General features: G+C 40.2%; 1 protein-coding gene across 4 annotated transcripts in view; it reads right to left on the bottom strand.

Annotated features, from left to right (window-relative positions):
- The window catches only part of TLE4 (transducin-like enhancer of split 4), a 148,422-nt gene that overhangs the window by 8,383 nt on the left and 122,868 nt on the right, over positions 1-17,171 (bottom strand). For 3 of the 4 annotated variants that reach the window (XM_012640049.1, XM_012640050.1, XM_012640048.1), the window contains 6 exons: positions 14,493-14,612; positions 13,456-13,509; positions 12,807-12,959; positions 11,571-11,703; positions 11,024-11,217; positions 10,434-10,510 (listed from right to left, as the gene is read on the bottom strand). In XM_012640049.1, coding sequence (XP_012495503.1) covers positions 10,434-10,510; positions 11,024-11,217; positions 11,571-11,703; positions 12,807-12,959; positions 13,456-13,509; positions 14,493-14,612 — 731 coding nt within the window. The remainder of the gene's footprint in view (positions 1-10,433; positions 10,511-11,023; positions 11,218-11,570; positions 11,704-12,806; positions 12,960-13,455; positions 13,510-14,492; positions 14,613-17,171) is intronic. The other variant, XM_012640051.1, reaches the window with a different exon arrangement.

Here is a 17,171-nt window from a genome sequence, read left to right as displayed (position 1 = left end):
CAGCTGTGATGAACACTGGGTTTCTGGAAGCAGGAGATGCCAGCGGCGGGTGGGAGGCAGCTTGGCCTGTCCTGGGGGCTATCACGGGCAATAGCCCGTTTTCGAAATTATGTCATTCTATATTGGCATGGAGGTTGGGAATGTCCTCTGCTTATGCGAAGAAGTTTACGACAGACAGACGTACCAAGAAGAAAGTACTGTGGACACACAAAGGACAGGAGCTTAGATCAAATTGCAGGGAAGGTTTAGGATCAAACTAAAACGGTTTATGATTCCTTAATGTAAAAATCTACAGGCTGGTCACATTCGTCAAAATTCAGCCCATTACTGAGGGCCCCTCATCAACCACCTGAACGTTCCCAGAAAAGATGAAGTGTGCCCTGTGGCTGTGGAAGGTGTGGGCACAGACAGTAGAGAGCTTTTGTTTTCTCTGTAAACTACAGAGAACTGTAGAAGAAAGTAATGTCAGACGTGCTGAGGGCGAAGGTGGTGGGAAGCTGGGAAGCCAATGGGTAGAAGATATTCTTTGGGTAAACGGGACTGAAAGACACACTGGACATATGACCTGAGAGAGGGATAACGAGGCGGACTCTAGGGCTCAGAACCTGGGTAACTAGGCAGACCACACTAACTAGTGAAAACCACAGGGACCCACAACTCAAGGCTACATAGGTACATATGTGAGGAGGTAAAGGATTTGGTTTTCTTGCACTTGAGGGCAGATGGAAATCCAAACAGCTATGATTCAGGAGAGAGATCAGATTCAAAATCATCCACAAAGAACAGAAGAAGTTGAAGCTAAGGGGGGAGAAAAAATAATCCTGAAGCAGATTATGTAGTGGGAAGTGCACCAGATGTGGAATCTAAGAGAATGGTGACATTTAAGGAATTCCCAGCAAGAGCAGTCAGGGAAGGAAATTACCAGTGGAGACAAGGAAGTGGAAAGGGGGGGAAGACAGTCAACCACATGACAGTTTACTGAGAGTTCATCCAGTTAACATGTATTTCTTGAGTATCCCAGTATGCCAAGCACTATAGTAAGGACTAGGCAAGAAAGAAACCCACACACCCTGTTCTCCTGAAGCTACAGCCTGGCATGGAGGGCACATTCACTAGTGAGAGGCTCACTTAAATAACTATTAAAATATCAGATGGTCGTTGCTACCAACAATCCCACTGTACTCTGGGAATTTGACAGTGAAGAGGACAGGGAAAATGGCAATGGGGCTGCATTTTCTAATGGGCATTAATTATCTAAAGACAGAATGATGATAAGCAGTATGGTAAATATGAAGGCCACATGAGAGGGCATGTTTATTATCCATTTATTCAGCAAATATTTAAATGTCCCATATGTTCTAGGTAAGGGGTGGGGGATCTGTGACTTTCTAGGTCCTTAAGTGCAGCCTTTTGACTGAATTCAAATTTTACAAAACAAATCCTTTTGTTTTTATTAATACCTTTTTGTTCGTCTTTTATATTTTTATTTTATTTTTAAAATGAAAGTATTTAAAATACCAAAGAATTAAGTTTCAATGAAATAATCTTTCCAGATTGACTGGCACAATTAGAACATTAGTAAGCCGTGAGGGCTAAGCTGAAGGCTGCTATGCCCATGATCTAGTTCTAACTTCCCCTGCCTGACTGGCGCCACTACCACACGACGCTGGTTAGTGAGTCGAGCACGCCAGTCTGTTATGGGCTTTTGACAATAGTGCACTGTGTTTCTGTTTGAAGTGGAATTTGTGAACAGTTGCATAGATCGACAGTATTTTTAAATTCTGTCTGCTTACAGGCCATCATGTCAAAGAAGACCAAGAGAATGCTGAAGGAAGAAAACAGATTTTATAATGAGGATTGGAAATTGCAGTATTATCTTGTTTCTACTAAAGATAAGATGATTTGCTTGCTCTGTGACACTACAATATCAACCTTAAAGAAATTCAATGCTCATCAGTGTTGTAACACTCGTAAGGACCACAAATACTTTAAATTAGAGGGAGAGGCACGAAAGGTTGTATAGCAGAAACTAAAGGATGAAAAGCAAAAGCAAAGACAATTCTTTCAAGCAACAAACAGTAAGATCTGGAAATAATACCACAGAAGCAACTTATAAAGTAGATTATATGTTTGGGAGAAAAAAGGGAAGCCATCCAGTGATGTAGAAATTGTGAAAGAATGCATTCTCGAAGCTGTAGGATGCTGAGACCCCAATAATGTTTCGAAGTACAAATACTCCCTCTTTTCAAGGAGAACCATAATTGATCGGCAGCATGAATTAGCCCTCAACAGAACAACTTCATGCAATACTTCAAAAGGAAAATATTTATTATTCAATCGCTTTGGATGAATCAACTTATATTACTGACTTGGCACAGGTTTCACACTTCATTTGGGTCATAACGGTAGATTTTCTTTGTTATGAAGAATTACGTGCTTTGGGTCTTGTGAACAGAACACTGGGAATAGATATCTTCAACAACTTTCAACATAAATGTCATGAAGTTGGACTGAATTTGGTAAATTTAGTGAGTATATGTACAGATGGTGCACCTTCCATGACAGGAAAATATGAAGGCTTTATTGCACAGATAAAAAGAGTATTAACAGATCCAGATGCTCTCATTTCTTTTCGCTCTATCTTGTATCAGCAAAATCTCTGTGCTAAAGCTACTATTTTAAGTGACACTTTGCAGTAAGTTTTAAGCATTGTTAACTATATTCATGCAAATGCAACACAGCATCCTCAGTTTCATAACATGCTGCAATTGAACAATGAGGTATTCAGTGTGGGTTTGCTGTATCATTCTAAAGTGTGTTGGCTATGGTAGGGACAGGTTTCAGCCAAAATTTTATCTCTGTGAGATCAGATACTTAAATTTTATGAAGAACAGAATCAGCAACGTGAATTATTGAAAGAAAATTTCTATAGGAATGCAGCATTTCTGTGTGATACGTAAATCAAAACAACTTGAAGATTTCTTTGCAAGGTAAAACTAAGTGTGTATATGCTATAGACCATGCTGCAACCAAAATGCAAAAAATCCAAGCATTTCGAAAAACACTATCTTCTTTCAAAATACTTCTTCAAAAGGAAATTTCAGATGATATATGTGAATCATTTAAAGAATATGCAGCTGTTATAGAGCTATTAGTTGGAGAACACAATGAAAAGTTCACTAACTTTGAGAATCCTGACATCACACTCAAATTAGCATTTCAGCCTCACCTAACTGATATCACCAAGGCACCTAAAAAACTACAGATGAAATTGATTGGGCTCTCAGTAGATGACATTTTAAAGTCATTGTTTGAAGCTAAGAAAGATCCAGCTGAAATATGGAAAAATGCAGTAGAATAGCCATGCCTTCTGCAATCATTTGTTGCTGTTGCTGCAAATCTACATTCTCCTACCCAAACCAAATCAAGACACCCTTGAGGTCACAAATGACAGTTGTCACAAATGATAACTGAAACTGTGGGACTTCATGCTGCAACCAAATATTCAAATTCTTTCCAACAAAAAAACAGGCAAAACAAAGTCATTAAAAGGTTAGTTAACTTCAAAATTAACAAAAAGTTTTCATTTTTTAAAATTATTAAGTACACAGATTTTTACAAAACAATGTATATTTCAAAGTATATCTAATTGAAGTTTCTTGAATGAAGCCTTATTTGATTATAGCTAAATTAATACGGACTTCCAACATGAAAAGTGTCCCCCCCACCCTTGAACCCCTAGGTGTTCAGGTGCTATTCAGGTGCTGTAGAATTCAAGGTGAACAATATAGACAAAGTCCCTGTCCTTACACTAGTCTACGTCCTAGAAGGGAAAATAGATTAATATATAAATAGGCAAGTAACCTCAGACAGTGGTAAATGCTGTTACACACACACAGAGTTTCAGATAAAAGAGAGAAGGGGTGCATTAAGAGTGGTGGTCGGGGCTAGTTCGCTGAGGAGGCAGCAGAGGAGCTGAGACCTAGAGGAAGGACACAGGCCTTAAACATACGTAGAGGGGAATGTGTCAGTGAGCGGGAACAGCAAATGCAAAGGCCTTGAAGTGGAACAAGCAAGGAGGCCAGAGTGCACTCAGTGGAGAGTGACAGGATATGAGATTGAAGGGAGAAGTAGGGGCCAGACTAAAAAGGGCCTTGTAGGCTGTGATGAGAAGAGTGGATATTATTTGGAGTAGAACAGGAAGCCATTTGAGACTTGTGTAAGGGAGTGACATGATTGAGTTAACATCTTCCAATAATCTTCTGGTTGTTGGGTGAAGAATAAATTGTAGGTGGCAGAATAAAGAGCAACTAGTCAGTGAGCTATTGCAGTTATCTGGGGAGAAGCCAGTGGCTAGGGACTGGGAGACAGTGAGAAGTAGAGACAGAATTTGCAATCGAAAGGATCACTCTGGCTGGGTGGAGGCACAGAAGTTGCACTGGATGGAATGCTTGGATTCTGGAGGTGACACAGTTAGGGGTGATTAACAAACTCTTCTTTGTGAGCCTGTAAACACAGGTAACTAAAATCAAGTAGGGCAGATGTTCACTAGAGATGAGAGGGTCCAAGAACCAAGATGAGGTTACTGGGGGATATTCTTTAGGTACCAGAGTCAATCAGGATGATAGGAGACTCTGAATGAAAGACTCTTAAGTCTTGTGTCAAGTCTTTAACATATTGGAGAAATACCCCCATCAAGGTGGAAGGGGGGTAGTCAAATGGCACAAGCCTGAAAGGAGCAGGGATTTCACAAAAGGGTAGAGGAGTTCTCTTTTACAAGAGGCTGGGGAAGGTGGGGCAACCACAGCCCTTATCAACCCCACCACTGGCCCTGGGGCCATGAATGAAATGAAAGGTCACCCCTGAGAGGGCTGTAGGTGAAGGGGTGACCGCAGGAGAAAGCCAGGTTTCAGTCTAAGTAAGGAGGGGAAGGCAGTAATGCTCATAAAGGCAGGCTGAGATTCTAAGGGATGACAACTGAGAAAAAGGCTAATTGATTTAGCAATTAAAGAGGTCATGAAGACTAAATCTTAAAGGAAAGGCAAAAAAGGTTATTCTAAGTTTAGATGGTGTTATACATTCTTAATGATAATTTATTTGAAAAGACATCCTGTACTCCCCTCTAGAATCACTAAATGGTTTTTTAAAGAGCCTTGAGGATTTAAATAGTTAAGAAACCAGGCACACAATTCCTTCAAGGTCTTCAACAGGACATTCTTCAATTCAGCCACAACCCCTCTGTGAGCACCTACTATGTTCCTGGAACTTCCTTTTAAAGAGTCCAGGTGATTTTCGAGAGCCTCCTTTATTAAGGACATAATATGGTCCTCTGTTTGCTATTTGTATATGTAAAAGACACTCTGAACTGGAAAAAATAAAGCTCTAGTACATACTTATTATCAGATTTCAACAAGCTCTGTGCTTGTTAACTAGCAAAGAGTCCTGGAATGTGTACAGACAGCCAACATTTCTAGGAATCAGAGAAATAGACTCAAAGACTATTCTCTCTCTATCCAATTAAATGCATCAGTATGTACCAAGTACCTCCTAGCCACATACTCTGACATAAAGTGAAGCTAAGGACACAAAATTAGGTGAGGCATCTGGCCTTGCCCACAACTGGCTTATAATCTAGGAAGTATGAAGAGACAAATAAAGAAGTGACTATGTGGTTTAAAAAGAAAAGGAAAAATTTATGTTTCATGACAGACATGGTACTGGAGATGGGTTTTAAAGAATGGAAGGATTTTACCAAGGAGTGAGGAACATGGGAAATGCACTGCAGATGGACAGAACAGAAGAGAACAAGGACTCCAAAAAACGAGGTGAAATGATCTAGGAAATCCCTGGATTGGTTTTAATCCAAGAATTCATTTAACAACCCTACAATAGGCTAGGCGCGGTGGCTTGCGCCTGTAATCCTAGCACTCTGGGAGGCTGAGGTGGGCAGATCATTTGAGCTCAGGAGTTCGAGACCAGCCTGAGCAAGAGTGAGACCCCGTCTCTACCAAAAAATGGAAAGAAATTAACTGGACAGCTAAAAATATACAGAAAAAATTAGCCGGGCATGGTGACGCATGCCTGTAGTTCCAGCTACTTGGGAGGCTGAGGCAGAAGGATTGCTTGAGCCCAGGAGTTTGAGGTTGCTGTGAGCTAGGCTGACGCCACGACACTCTAGCCCGGGCAACAGAGTGAGACTCTGTCTCAAAAAAAAAACACACACACAAAAAAACCCCACAATAAGTGGATAGAGGAGCTGACTAAGCACAGTCTGATGAAATATACAAGATCTATATCTATATATCATATAATACTCTGTGTATCATTATATAAATATAATGCTACAAAGGGGATGGCTGAGAATGCCAGGCTGAGAACTTCCCAGAATTTGCTGAAGGGTTTTTTTGCGGGGCAGAAGAGGTGTGACATTACTGGGCAAAGCCATTCATAAAATAAACTTCGTAGCAAGAAGTAGTATGGACAGGAGGAATAATAAATAATTATTCCAATAATCTACGTGAGAGGTCCTGGGGGACCTGAACTAGGCAAGGGCAATGATGACAATCTAGAAGGAAGAGTGGACAAAAAATTCTGTAGGACCTAATTTATGAGCTGTGAGAAGGGAGCCAAAAGTAACTGAGTTTCTGAGCTCAGGAGACAAGAAACAGGGTACTTACAAAAAACGGGTGGGGGAAGGGCAAATTGGGAGGAAGACTTAGTCTACAAAAGTACTTTCTAAATATAATCAATTTGAGGTCCAAGTAACATATACTTTCCAGTTATTTGAGATGTCAAACAAATAATGAGAAACATGGGGCTAAAGGTAGAGGGTACAGGGAGTCAGAGAAATACAGTGACCTACGCTCCCTCAACACGCACACACCACATGGTGACAAGAACAGAAGACAGTTGAGGAAAATGTTAAGTTTGCACTTCTGACAAAACATCATTTTGTGCAGTCCCAGCACCTGCAATTCTTCCCTCTTTTTAAAACATGTGCACTGAAGTCGTTATTTTAACTGGATCATCATCATTTGATGAAGACCCAGAATATCTGAAGAAGGTCCTTGGCGTTCTCACCTCCACCTCATTTTTCCCTCTCTAAGAGGCCCAGTTCTGTTATGCTGCACTCATCTCTCTCATGACACAGAACACCTTCTCCAAATTTTCAGTGTCTCACAAGATGGGACTAGACCTTGAATTCACAATTAAAGGCCTGGCTATTGTACTTTATGAAGTATGATTGAAGCTAGGTTCTAAGTAGCATAGGAACACACAAGTTAGTAAAAACCATCAACAAGTATTTGTTGCCGACTATGTATCAAGTATTATTCCCATCTTGAAAATCTTGCTTTATAAAAACAAACAAATGCAACAGAGAAAGATTTCTGAATTGTGAGCAGCCTGGGACCCATTAACTTGAGAGCTTTTGTTTGTGCTGCATTCACATGTCATAATCTATACAATTAGTACAGTGGTTTTCATCAAATACTTATACACCATTCACAGAAGTCTCATTTTAGTAGTCGGTGAGGGAGAAAGTCCATTTTTGGCTTATGTTAAAATTAAACTACATTGTCATTCCAATTACATATGGAGTGGAACCTTCGCTAATTCACCTGAATAGACAAGAGGATCCAACGTGAATTATCAAATGAATGCTACTTTATTCATTAGTTTGGAACAAGCATTTAATTATAATTTTTGATAATATCTAGCAATTCACTTCGTAAAAATAATTAGGACAGAGATGCACAACTGTTATAAGTCTTCCTGGAGAACGGTAGTTACTTTGTGAGTGTATGCAACGGAGGAGAATGCTAGATGATTTATTATGTTTTATGTTTTAGCATACTTTAAAGTTTTCTGTTGAAAAATATGCACAAGACAAAGTTTCACAATTCTGTATCTTATGATCTGGAGAGCCACATAATCATTATAATCATTTCTGCTATAAAAATCTATAATAAAAGTATATTACCTCTATATGCATATAAATGACTGTGAACTTAGATGTCTTGATGGCCTGTTACATAAAGACATGCCAGTGACAGAAAACATGAAATCTAATTACTCAATCAAATCTTCTTTCTCACATCCCTGGTTCACAGATGAGTCGAGAGCCTAGCGCAGCTCACAAAGTTAAGAAACTGTATGTGAAGTCATTCTTCCCTGTGGTCCACTGGCAGAGTCAAAATTCAAACTTCAATCTGTCACACTTCCGAATCCATACACTGTTGACCACATTACATGTTTTTTGGTATTCCTGGTGAAGTGTCATTTGCCAATAGCATTACATGTGACTCCATCGCTCCCATGTACAAAATTCTCAATAATCTTCCAATTCATTAACCTACCCAAAGGGATCTTAAGCATTTTATAAAGCCAAAAGTCAAGACTGGAGGAAGGAAGGGAGCTCAGTTCCAGGCTCAGTAGCACCACCGGAATCAGACCAGCTGTAATTCTACAGCGGTTTAACTGGCCAGGACCCCCAAACCAAGACTGTCATTGCTTCCTTAAATACACCTAACACACTTAAGACTCCTTGTGGCCTCGGAGCAGCAGCTAAGGCAAAAAGCATCACCCTCATTCTCTCTAGTAGTTACGCTATAGCTCTGGGTACAACTGCTGGTTACCTAAGTGGTAACTCTGAAAAGGGGATGGTACTTCTTCCCTAAAGGGACTCTTCTATCTCCCCTACAAGTTCATATGAAACTCATAGGTATCTGAGTCGTTATTTGATTAATCCCTATGATCTTGTTATTTAGTCACTGTTTGAAATACACTCAACTTTCACCTTCAAATATAGCAGAGTTCTTGGTCAACAAGACTTGTCAGTCAACAACTGTTTGCAGAACACACACAGGTACACAGAATTTTATGCTAATTGATATTTATACCTTCAACTCTCAAGGAACTCAAAATCTAATTTGCCTTGTCTCCCTTATTAATCAGTCAAATATTTACTGAGCAACTTGGCTATGGAGCCTGCATTGTGTTTGAAGCAATGAGGAAGTTTAGGGTAGAGTCTATAGAGAAGTTACAAAAGGAGGAACCAAGAATCTGATTCATCAGATGGAAAGTAAAGAAAGGGTCGAGGTCAGGCCATGTTCAACACCAAGGGGGCAGGGAACATGGGGAGAAAAAGAGGATACACAAGCAGCACCACGGTGACAATTAAGTGCCTGAGTATGACGTAGTAAATATACAAGTAGGGAGGTCAGAGAAGGAAGACATGGCATATGTTCATTCATTCATTCACTGAACGAAGATATATTGAGAGTACCATGAACCAGGTGCCACTGATGGCACTGGAGTGGCTTCTATAACTGAATAGCAGAAAAGTTCTGCTCGTTCCCATATAGTCAAGTGGGAGGAGGCAGATAATGCCCAAATAAGCATAAAAAATGTAGGGGAACAGGAAAGAATAATAGGAAGGAAGGGAGAGAAGGACGATAGGGTTGTCAGGGCAGAATACTCTGATAAGATGACATCTTAGAGGACTGAGACAGTAACACAGAAAAAATGTTACAGGAAGAAGGACTATTGAGAACAAATGCCTTAAGGCAGGCAAGGCTTTGGGAGACAGGGTCTTTAACTGCTCTTGAGGGTCAAATGTGGGTATCACTGAGACTAGGAGGCAGTATGTGTACGTGCATATAGTGACAGAGGGTACACCCACGAAAAAAGCAATGCAAATAAACACACGCATGTGACTAACAAGGCAAGGAGGGTCTGCAGGGGATCTGGAATTTTAAAGGAAAAGGCCAGTGTTACTTTATAGTAAAAGTCTTCATATCTGGGAAGATGAAGCCAATAAGCAGAGAGCTTAGGAAGTAATAAAAAGGTGCACTGGATTAAAATGAAAGATGTGGAACGAGATATAGAGAGAGATCAGAATGTACAAGAGGAGGCTGGAACAACTGGTGTGTTGTGTTTTGTCTGTCATGACTCAAGGGGACTGTGAATACAGAGTCTAGATGCCCAGGACACAGTACGAGAAGCAAATCGAGCAAGTCACCTTTTCTGAAAATAGAACTGAACATAACTGCCCTTATTTCCTTTCAGCCTTTGAAGTTTGGCATGTCTTCTCTCAATATATTCAAATTTTGAGCATCCAAGTTCGCACATAATAATCACACTTTTTGAACAAAGAATTGCCTTGAAATCAGCAATAGATGTAAAGACCTGACTGCTGGAGATACCTCTGCAATTTGTATTTCCATATTAAAGCTCAAGATTTTAAATTGAACATACAAAACCCCACTTCATTACCTTTTTTCTTGTGCTAAGCAAAATGAAAACACTTTGCAAAGTAAAAAATGCAAACCACGGGAACCACCCCCAATACTGTCTAGCAGGACTCAAAGTCTAAGGGGCCAGCAAGGGACCAGGGCTTGGCATGCAGAGTACAAAGACACAAAAGTACTCACGGCTTTCCTCCTGGAATGCCTGTCAAGTTTGGAGGTATTGCTGGCACGCGCATGTGATGATGCGGATCAAATCCCACCTAGAATTTTTCCAAGCAAAACAACAAAAACACACAGTTTCATTAACCTATTTCATCCTACTTAAAATCTATTCTAAAATTTGGGAGAACAGATCCTTTAAAAATAAGATTTTAGAGATACATACAGAAGTATTTATTGATGAAATGATAGGCTGTTTAGGATGGAAATGTACTTAGAGATGGAACGTATACGAAAAAAATATTATTCCAATAATTATTGAAGGTCATGATAGAAACAGAGGGTTCATTATATTCCTTATACTATGTGATCTAATTTTGTAGGTTTAAAATTTCCAAAAATAATTTTTTTTTAAAAAATGACATAAAATAAAGTAAAAACTCCCTCACCTTACAAAACAAATGGCTGTCAAGATGTAACAACATGTAGCTTAATTTATAAACGCACACATATCCCTCTCTAGATACCTCATATTATATAAACTACACTCAAAAAATGTGTATGACAATTCTCTGTGCTCTGAAATAACATTTTGTAAAAGCCCACAAACATACCACCGGTGATCTCCCGTAGGCAGCAGCGGCGGCGGCAGCGGCTGCAGCCGCGCTCATCTGAGGGGAGATGTTGTGCAGCCCGGCGTAGGCAGCTCCGGGGCTGGTTAGCTCTCCATTCATGCCAGCATGGGGCACAATCCCAAACGGGGTTGGATATGGACAAGGTACTGCCATCGGGGTCCTTAGGCTCGAGGCTGCAGACCAAAATGCAAGGAAGAAAGAAAAAAACCAAGAACACAGGAAACAATACTGAAGACATTCTTAAATACGTTAAAAATTAGAATCCATGGTTCAAATGAGCTTATTTTAATATTCTCGAAAGTCATTCAAGGCTTCAGAGGAGTTCCTTCATTTGCCTTATTTTATTGAACACCCACCACGTGCCAGACAGGGTTGGTGACAGGCACGTGGTTCAGGTTAAACAACTTTGTCTAACCATCATTCAATACTGGTCAACAGTACTTTTAATGTATTACACTCTTTAAATTGCTTTAAATTCTTTAAAAACAGAAGAACAAAAATATAGAAATAATTTTTTCTTACTAACCCAAGGGGTCGACTCCTGGCGGTTTTCCAGGTACAGGCCTCAATCCAGGAGTGGAGTTACTGCCTGGGGTGGGTGCATCAGTTCGTGGAGTAGGGGTATTGGACTTTGAAACAGGAGTAGTAGATTTTTCATTCTAACAAGAGGTATAAAGAAATGTACCAGCAATTAGAACATGGTTTTAACAATGATGTTAAACATTAAAAAGGTAAAGAACAGAAAAAGGAAAAGAAAAAAAGGAGAGGAAGAAGAGAAATGGAAGAGGTTCTTCAGCTTGGGTCATTCATTTCTAGGAAACTGGTCTGAGTCAGACAGAGGCAGAATGAGGTTGGCAAAGCCTGATTCTCTAAACTGTGACTGGCCATTTGCTGGTGGCTTTGGTAAAGACTGAGTGGTTTAAGGTTGGGCTCCTGGTGGATTGTTTGCATCACAAAAGACTTCCTGGTTAACAACACGTCCCCTTAGAAAAAAGACTCAATCCTAAATCATCAGAGAGACTCAGTACACAGAAGGCCACATAAAAACAACAGGAAAAAAAACTTAATCTAGCCCTCTGCCAGACATATCCCCCTAATTTTCAGACAAATTGAGGGATTTCCTTTCCTTTAGCTGTGAATTCCAAAGGTTATTTGAAAACTTTTGCCTTTTTTTTTTAGATGTTATGTTATAAGGAAATAACTGGTGAGGATAAAAGACGATACACCACGCAAAAATGCAATTAACTACACAGCCACAGAAGAAAAGGGTACAGAGATTATCCTGACTCATGAACAGTTCATTTCTGCATTTGTGATTTGTGGTGTGAGTCAAGGCAGACGTTTGTAAATGACAGATTACTTTTTAGATAGGAAGGGAAAATTATTGCAGTCATATGTAGCTTGGTAATTTAAACAAAGCTAGCAACAAAATCACATCCAAGCCCTAAACTAAATAAAAACTCAGGCAACAAAACCATCCCTGTAACCCCAGTGTACATTTTTCATCTTTGCTAAGAAAGATCCCTCTTCCTCTCCTCGTAAAAAGAATCACAAAACAAACACCCATTGCTGACAAGTTAGTAAACTTATCGTGCTCCCAACATACTTTTGTCAATTAAATACTGAACATATACATATATTTAGAAATAAAAGTCTTAGAGAAAAATATGAAAAATACAAAAATTAAAAAAAAAATAGAAATCAAACCCAAACATCACCTAGAAACTGACACCACTGAGAAAGATGGTAAAGAGCTGCTTACAAGGCTGAGTTCTTTGGATTTGGAGGAAGGAGTACTGCTGGAAGATGCAATAGAGGCTGGACTAATCGGGGCATCTTTCTTGAGCAGGCGTGTCTTGTCCAGGCCATTCTCTCTTGGGGAATGTGCTGGGCTCCCTCGAGGGGAAGATGGATCCTACAAAGGAACATCATGGGTAGTAATGCAGCACAGCACAATCACAATGCTGGGGCCCTTGAGTGTGGACATTTCTAGCCGAGAGCATTTAATAGCTTAGAAGTGCAAGATGTTCTGGAATAGATAACAAGCCTCACTGAAACTGCCAAATAAAAGATTCAGTGTCGAGGCCAAAGAAACTACTACAATATTTACACTACATATTTAAAACCAAAACCCCACCAATTTGCAAGTTACTTGTCAATAAGATCAGTAGGCTGACCACAGGTATCTGGTATGCATTCACTGTGGTAGAAAAAGACACTATACTTCATAGAAAAGAACAGCGACAAAAAAAGGACCAGTAACATACATAATCAGTAATAGACAATTTTTCATTTAAATAAAAATTGAGTCCCTTTAGAAATTAAGAAAACATTTTAAATGCTAATTATCTGGCCACTAGTCTTTGTTATAGCTGGATAAGATTAGGAAATTAAAGTAGCCACAAACATACCTCATTGGAAACATCAACCACTAAGTTGTCATCACTCTTCTCACCATCGCTGTCCTGCATTGAGAAGTGAGAAGCATTATTTCCTCCCCCGGCAAAATATACCACATTTTTAGCCAGATTTACTCTGGCTAAGTCCAGATTAATTCCTCATATATTATAAAAATGAACTGTAGTAAACAACGTTAAGCACTTTACAAGGTACTATTTTCTTCTTTAATCCTCATGATGATTTTATGAGCTGAGAAATATGATTCCATTTTCCAGTTTCAAAAACTGGAGTTGATGGCTTGCTTATTATTATTCTAGAATAATAGAGGCTGCAAACTGGCATGCCTGGGATAAACCCAGCCTACAGATGGGCGTCGTTTGGTCTGTCAGTGTTTTAAAAAACTGAGTAAGTAGCCACAATGTTAAAATTAGGAGGTAAAAATTCAGATTTCCAGTTTCTCATGAGGCCTGCAGCCCCGCAGGGGGCTCCAGCAGGGGAAGCAGAACAGGGGCCACCTACCTCCACTCCACTCCCACCCAGCTTATTACTCCCTTTCGCTGAGGGACCTGCCCAGACAACAGCACAATATAAGCTTCACCCCATGTTAGGCACAATCTGGATGTCTTTGCAAGTTATAGTCCACAAAACTTGACACATGAATCCATCTACGCATTTTAACAAATTTTCCATGAGTTTACGTTTTTCCTTAACATCTCTAGCTAACCACAGGAAATTCAACTACCTTGAAATATATGGGGGAAAGCAAATACACTTACAGAAATAATAACATGCAACGCCCAAGTCTTCTATTAGCTACCAGATGATGCACTCTGTCCTCCCACAGACACATGTGCATGCACCTGCATACACACTGGCCTTCAGCTCACCAATGAGACAGAGCTATAAATGCAATAAATATGTTCTTTCTCCTAAAGGATGTTGTCATCCTGTGTTCTAGTGTTGGCTGGTAATAGTCAAAGGGTGAAATAACTGCTGATAAAAAGCAAGGCCAGCTGGCCTTCCCTAAAGCAAAGGTGAATGAACTTACATAACGAGCTGCAATTTCCTTTTCCTCAGTTTTCTGCTTTTTGCTCTCGGAGGAGTAGTCTGTGGAGTTTCTGTGCTTCTCAGCACCTCGGAAACTGGCTGATGGGGATACCGAAGAGCTCTGGAATTAGAAGGGGAAACAGGGTTGAGAAAAGACCACCCCTTTAACAGAGCGACTTTTTTAGTTACTTGAGACTCTCTTCTTTTTGTGCTTTAGTTCATACTTGCAAAGCTGTTAAGGAGATAGCAGAGGGGGGAGGAGATCAAAGGAAGAAGAGAACAGAGGGACAGAGAGAAAGGTAAGGGAAAAAAGACAAGAGGGAAAGGAATGAAAAAAATGAACAAGCAACAGGACGCAAAGAGATGGGATAGAGAGATGACAGGAATAGAAAAAGGGTGGCAGGGGATAGTGTAAGCTCAAAAGAGAATGGGTTTGGTCCAAATGATATGTTTATGTTAATATTATAGATATGTTTATGTTAATATTATACTGTTGAAGCACCATTAGAAAGCTGGGAAAGGAAGCAGATATAAGAGAAAAGGGAAGGAAGAAAAGGAAGGGGGTTTTTTGGTTGTTTTGGGGTTTTTTTTTTTTAAGCTTCCTGGTTAATGGGGGGAAGCAGGATTTCAAGTTACTACAGATAAACTATGAATAAAGTTGAGCTTAAGAGATTAAACAGTAATTCTTCAATGAAAAAAGAGGAGAGATAATCTTTGGAGATTTGAGCACCCCAAATATGGTTATCATGTGACATGAAGGTCATATTTACAGAATTTTGCTCAGCCCCGTATCTTAAGGGCCTATTGCCGAGCAGCAGGAAAGACTACACCAACAAAAATGCACATTATTCCTTTCTGACTCCTAGAGATTTTTTTCATGAGCTTGCTCTTTTTAATTTCTAGAAACCCAGGAAATTAAATTGTAGGGCCAGGGAGTAGAAAAAGACAGGCCATGCCTCTTGGGATGACACTCAGGCTCAGGCCACATGCTTTTCCTCTGCTTATGGAGCCCTCAATGGGAAGGGTCCCCCCTTCCTCCCACACACACAGAAGAAGCACCAGTGGCCTGATTGGAAGCACAGAGAAGGAATCTGTCCGCTATGAAGGCCAGGTAGTAACTGGGCACATTTAGATGATATGAGAGCTTAGTATCATGGATGAGAAGTGAAGAAATCACCAATGAAAACTGGCACTAACCACGGGTAGTGACTGTGTTACAGGCAGACCAAAGGAAGACCTAAATACAGCTTAAGTGTGAGAGGCGGAGCTGGGCTGAGCAGCGCCGCCCTGCTGAGGAGTGGATGGCAAAGACCTGAGTACCAAAGTCACTAGGTGGGGCACCAGGGCAGGACTCCCAAGTGTGAAATTAACCTAGCCCAGGGTAAGAAAGGGTTGGTCCTGGAGGACAGTAGAGACAATCCCTGAAGATAAAATGTCTAAGGAAAAAAGTTCTAGGAAGAACAAAGAATTACTATCAGAACATCCTTGCCTGGCATCCAAATCAATTTTCTTCCTCATTTATAACTTTATTCATCTAAGACTAACTCTTTGAGCTTTTTTTTGCTTTATCTTTCTCTGTTGTTAATAATTAACATTTATAAAGATATATAAAGTTTACACGGGCCTCTTAATGAACTATGGGAGACAGTATAATATCCAGAACTTCTGGTTCTATGTTCCCTTTTATTTCCAGCGAACCATAAGGCCACATTTTCTTTTGTGGCATGTCTAAATTTTCAAAGCACACTATTAGAGGAAAATTGATAGACTTCTTCCACGCCCTGATCAGTAGGGCTACCAAGACATCAGTGGTCAGCTCCAAAGGTGTACAGGTGGGAGTTCAGTGGGGGAGAAAGATGCAACCACTCAGTGAGTGCCCACTGACTGGTAGGGCTGGGGGTCTCTGTAAACCTTTGCCAGCTGTACCAGCCCCTGTTTTATGAATACCCTCTAAAATGTATGTGCCAAACCCTGTAACTATCCCTAGCAAACATTTAACCTCAAGCTTAGAGGCAAAAAAGATCACAGGTATTATTCAATATGGCTGAAGACTAAAGCAAAACATTACAAGCCAAACATTTTGTAAACAATGTTTAAAAACATTCACCTACTTCTTGATTTCTGTATGTTTCCATCTAGTTCCCAACCTCATTCCCAAGCCATAACACTCAGTTCAACACTTCTGCTTCACTTTCAGATCACAACCGAAGGCAACAAGGTTTTGATGATCATTGAAACCATGCATGCAAACATTATCTGTGGGCAACCTACCATATTTCACGCCAGAACCCCATTTCCAGTTTCTTCCTTCTCCAATCTATTCTCCTCACTTCTCTGTAATTCATATTTCCCAAAGAAGAGTTTCGGCCACTTCTCACTCCTCTTCAACAAGGACAGTTTTCTACTGTCCAAATTTCTGAGTATGGCTGTTTTTCAAAGTCCTTGTTCCATGCTCCAATCTAGAGCCCTGGCCTTGTTCTCCTACATCAGCGTTGTGAGCCAGTGTGCGCTCTGTGTATTTTCGTTATATCTGTAGCCTTTTCCCTGGCTTATGGCAATGCCTGTTGGTTAACTCTTAAGATTCATCTTTTGAAATCCTCCTCATCCCTTCTTAAGAACAAGCTCTAATGTCACCTTTCAGAGCTTCCTCACATGCCATCTGGCAAAATTAACCACTCAT

This window comes from Propithecus coquereli, unplaced genomic scaffold (genome assembly GCF_000956105.1).
Source record: "Propithecus coquereli isolate 6110/MARCELLA unplaced genomic scaffold, Pcoq_1.0 Scaffold147, whole genome shotgun sequence".
Classification (NCBI taxonomy): Eukaryota; Metazoa; Chordata; class Mammalia; order Primates; family Indriidae; genus Propithecus; species Propithecus coquereli.
Note: the sequence above shows the minus strand (reverse complement) of the source record. Positions and strands in the feature narration are given on the sequence as shown.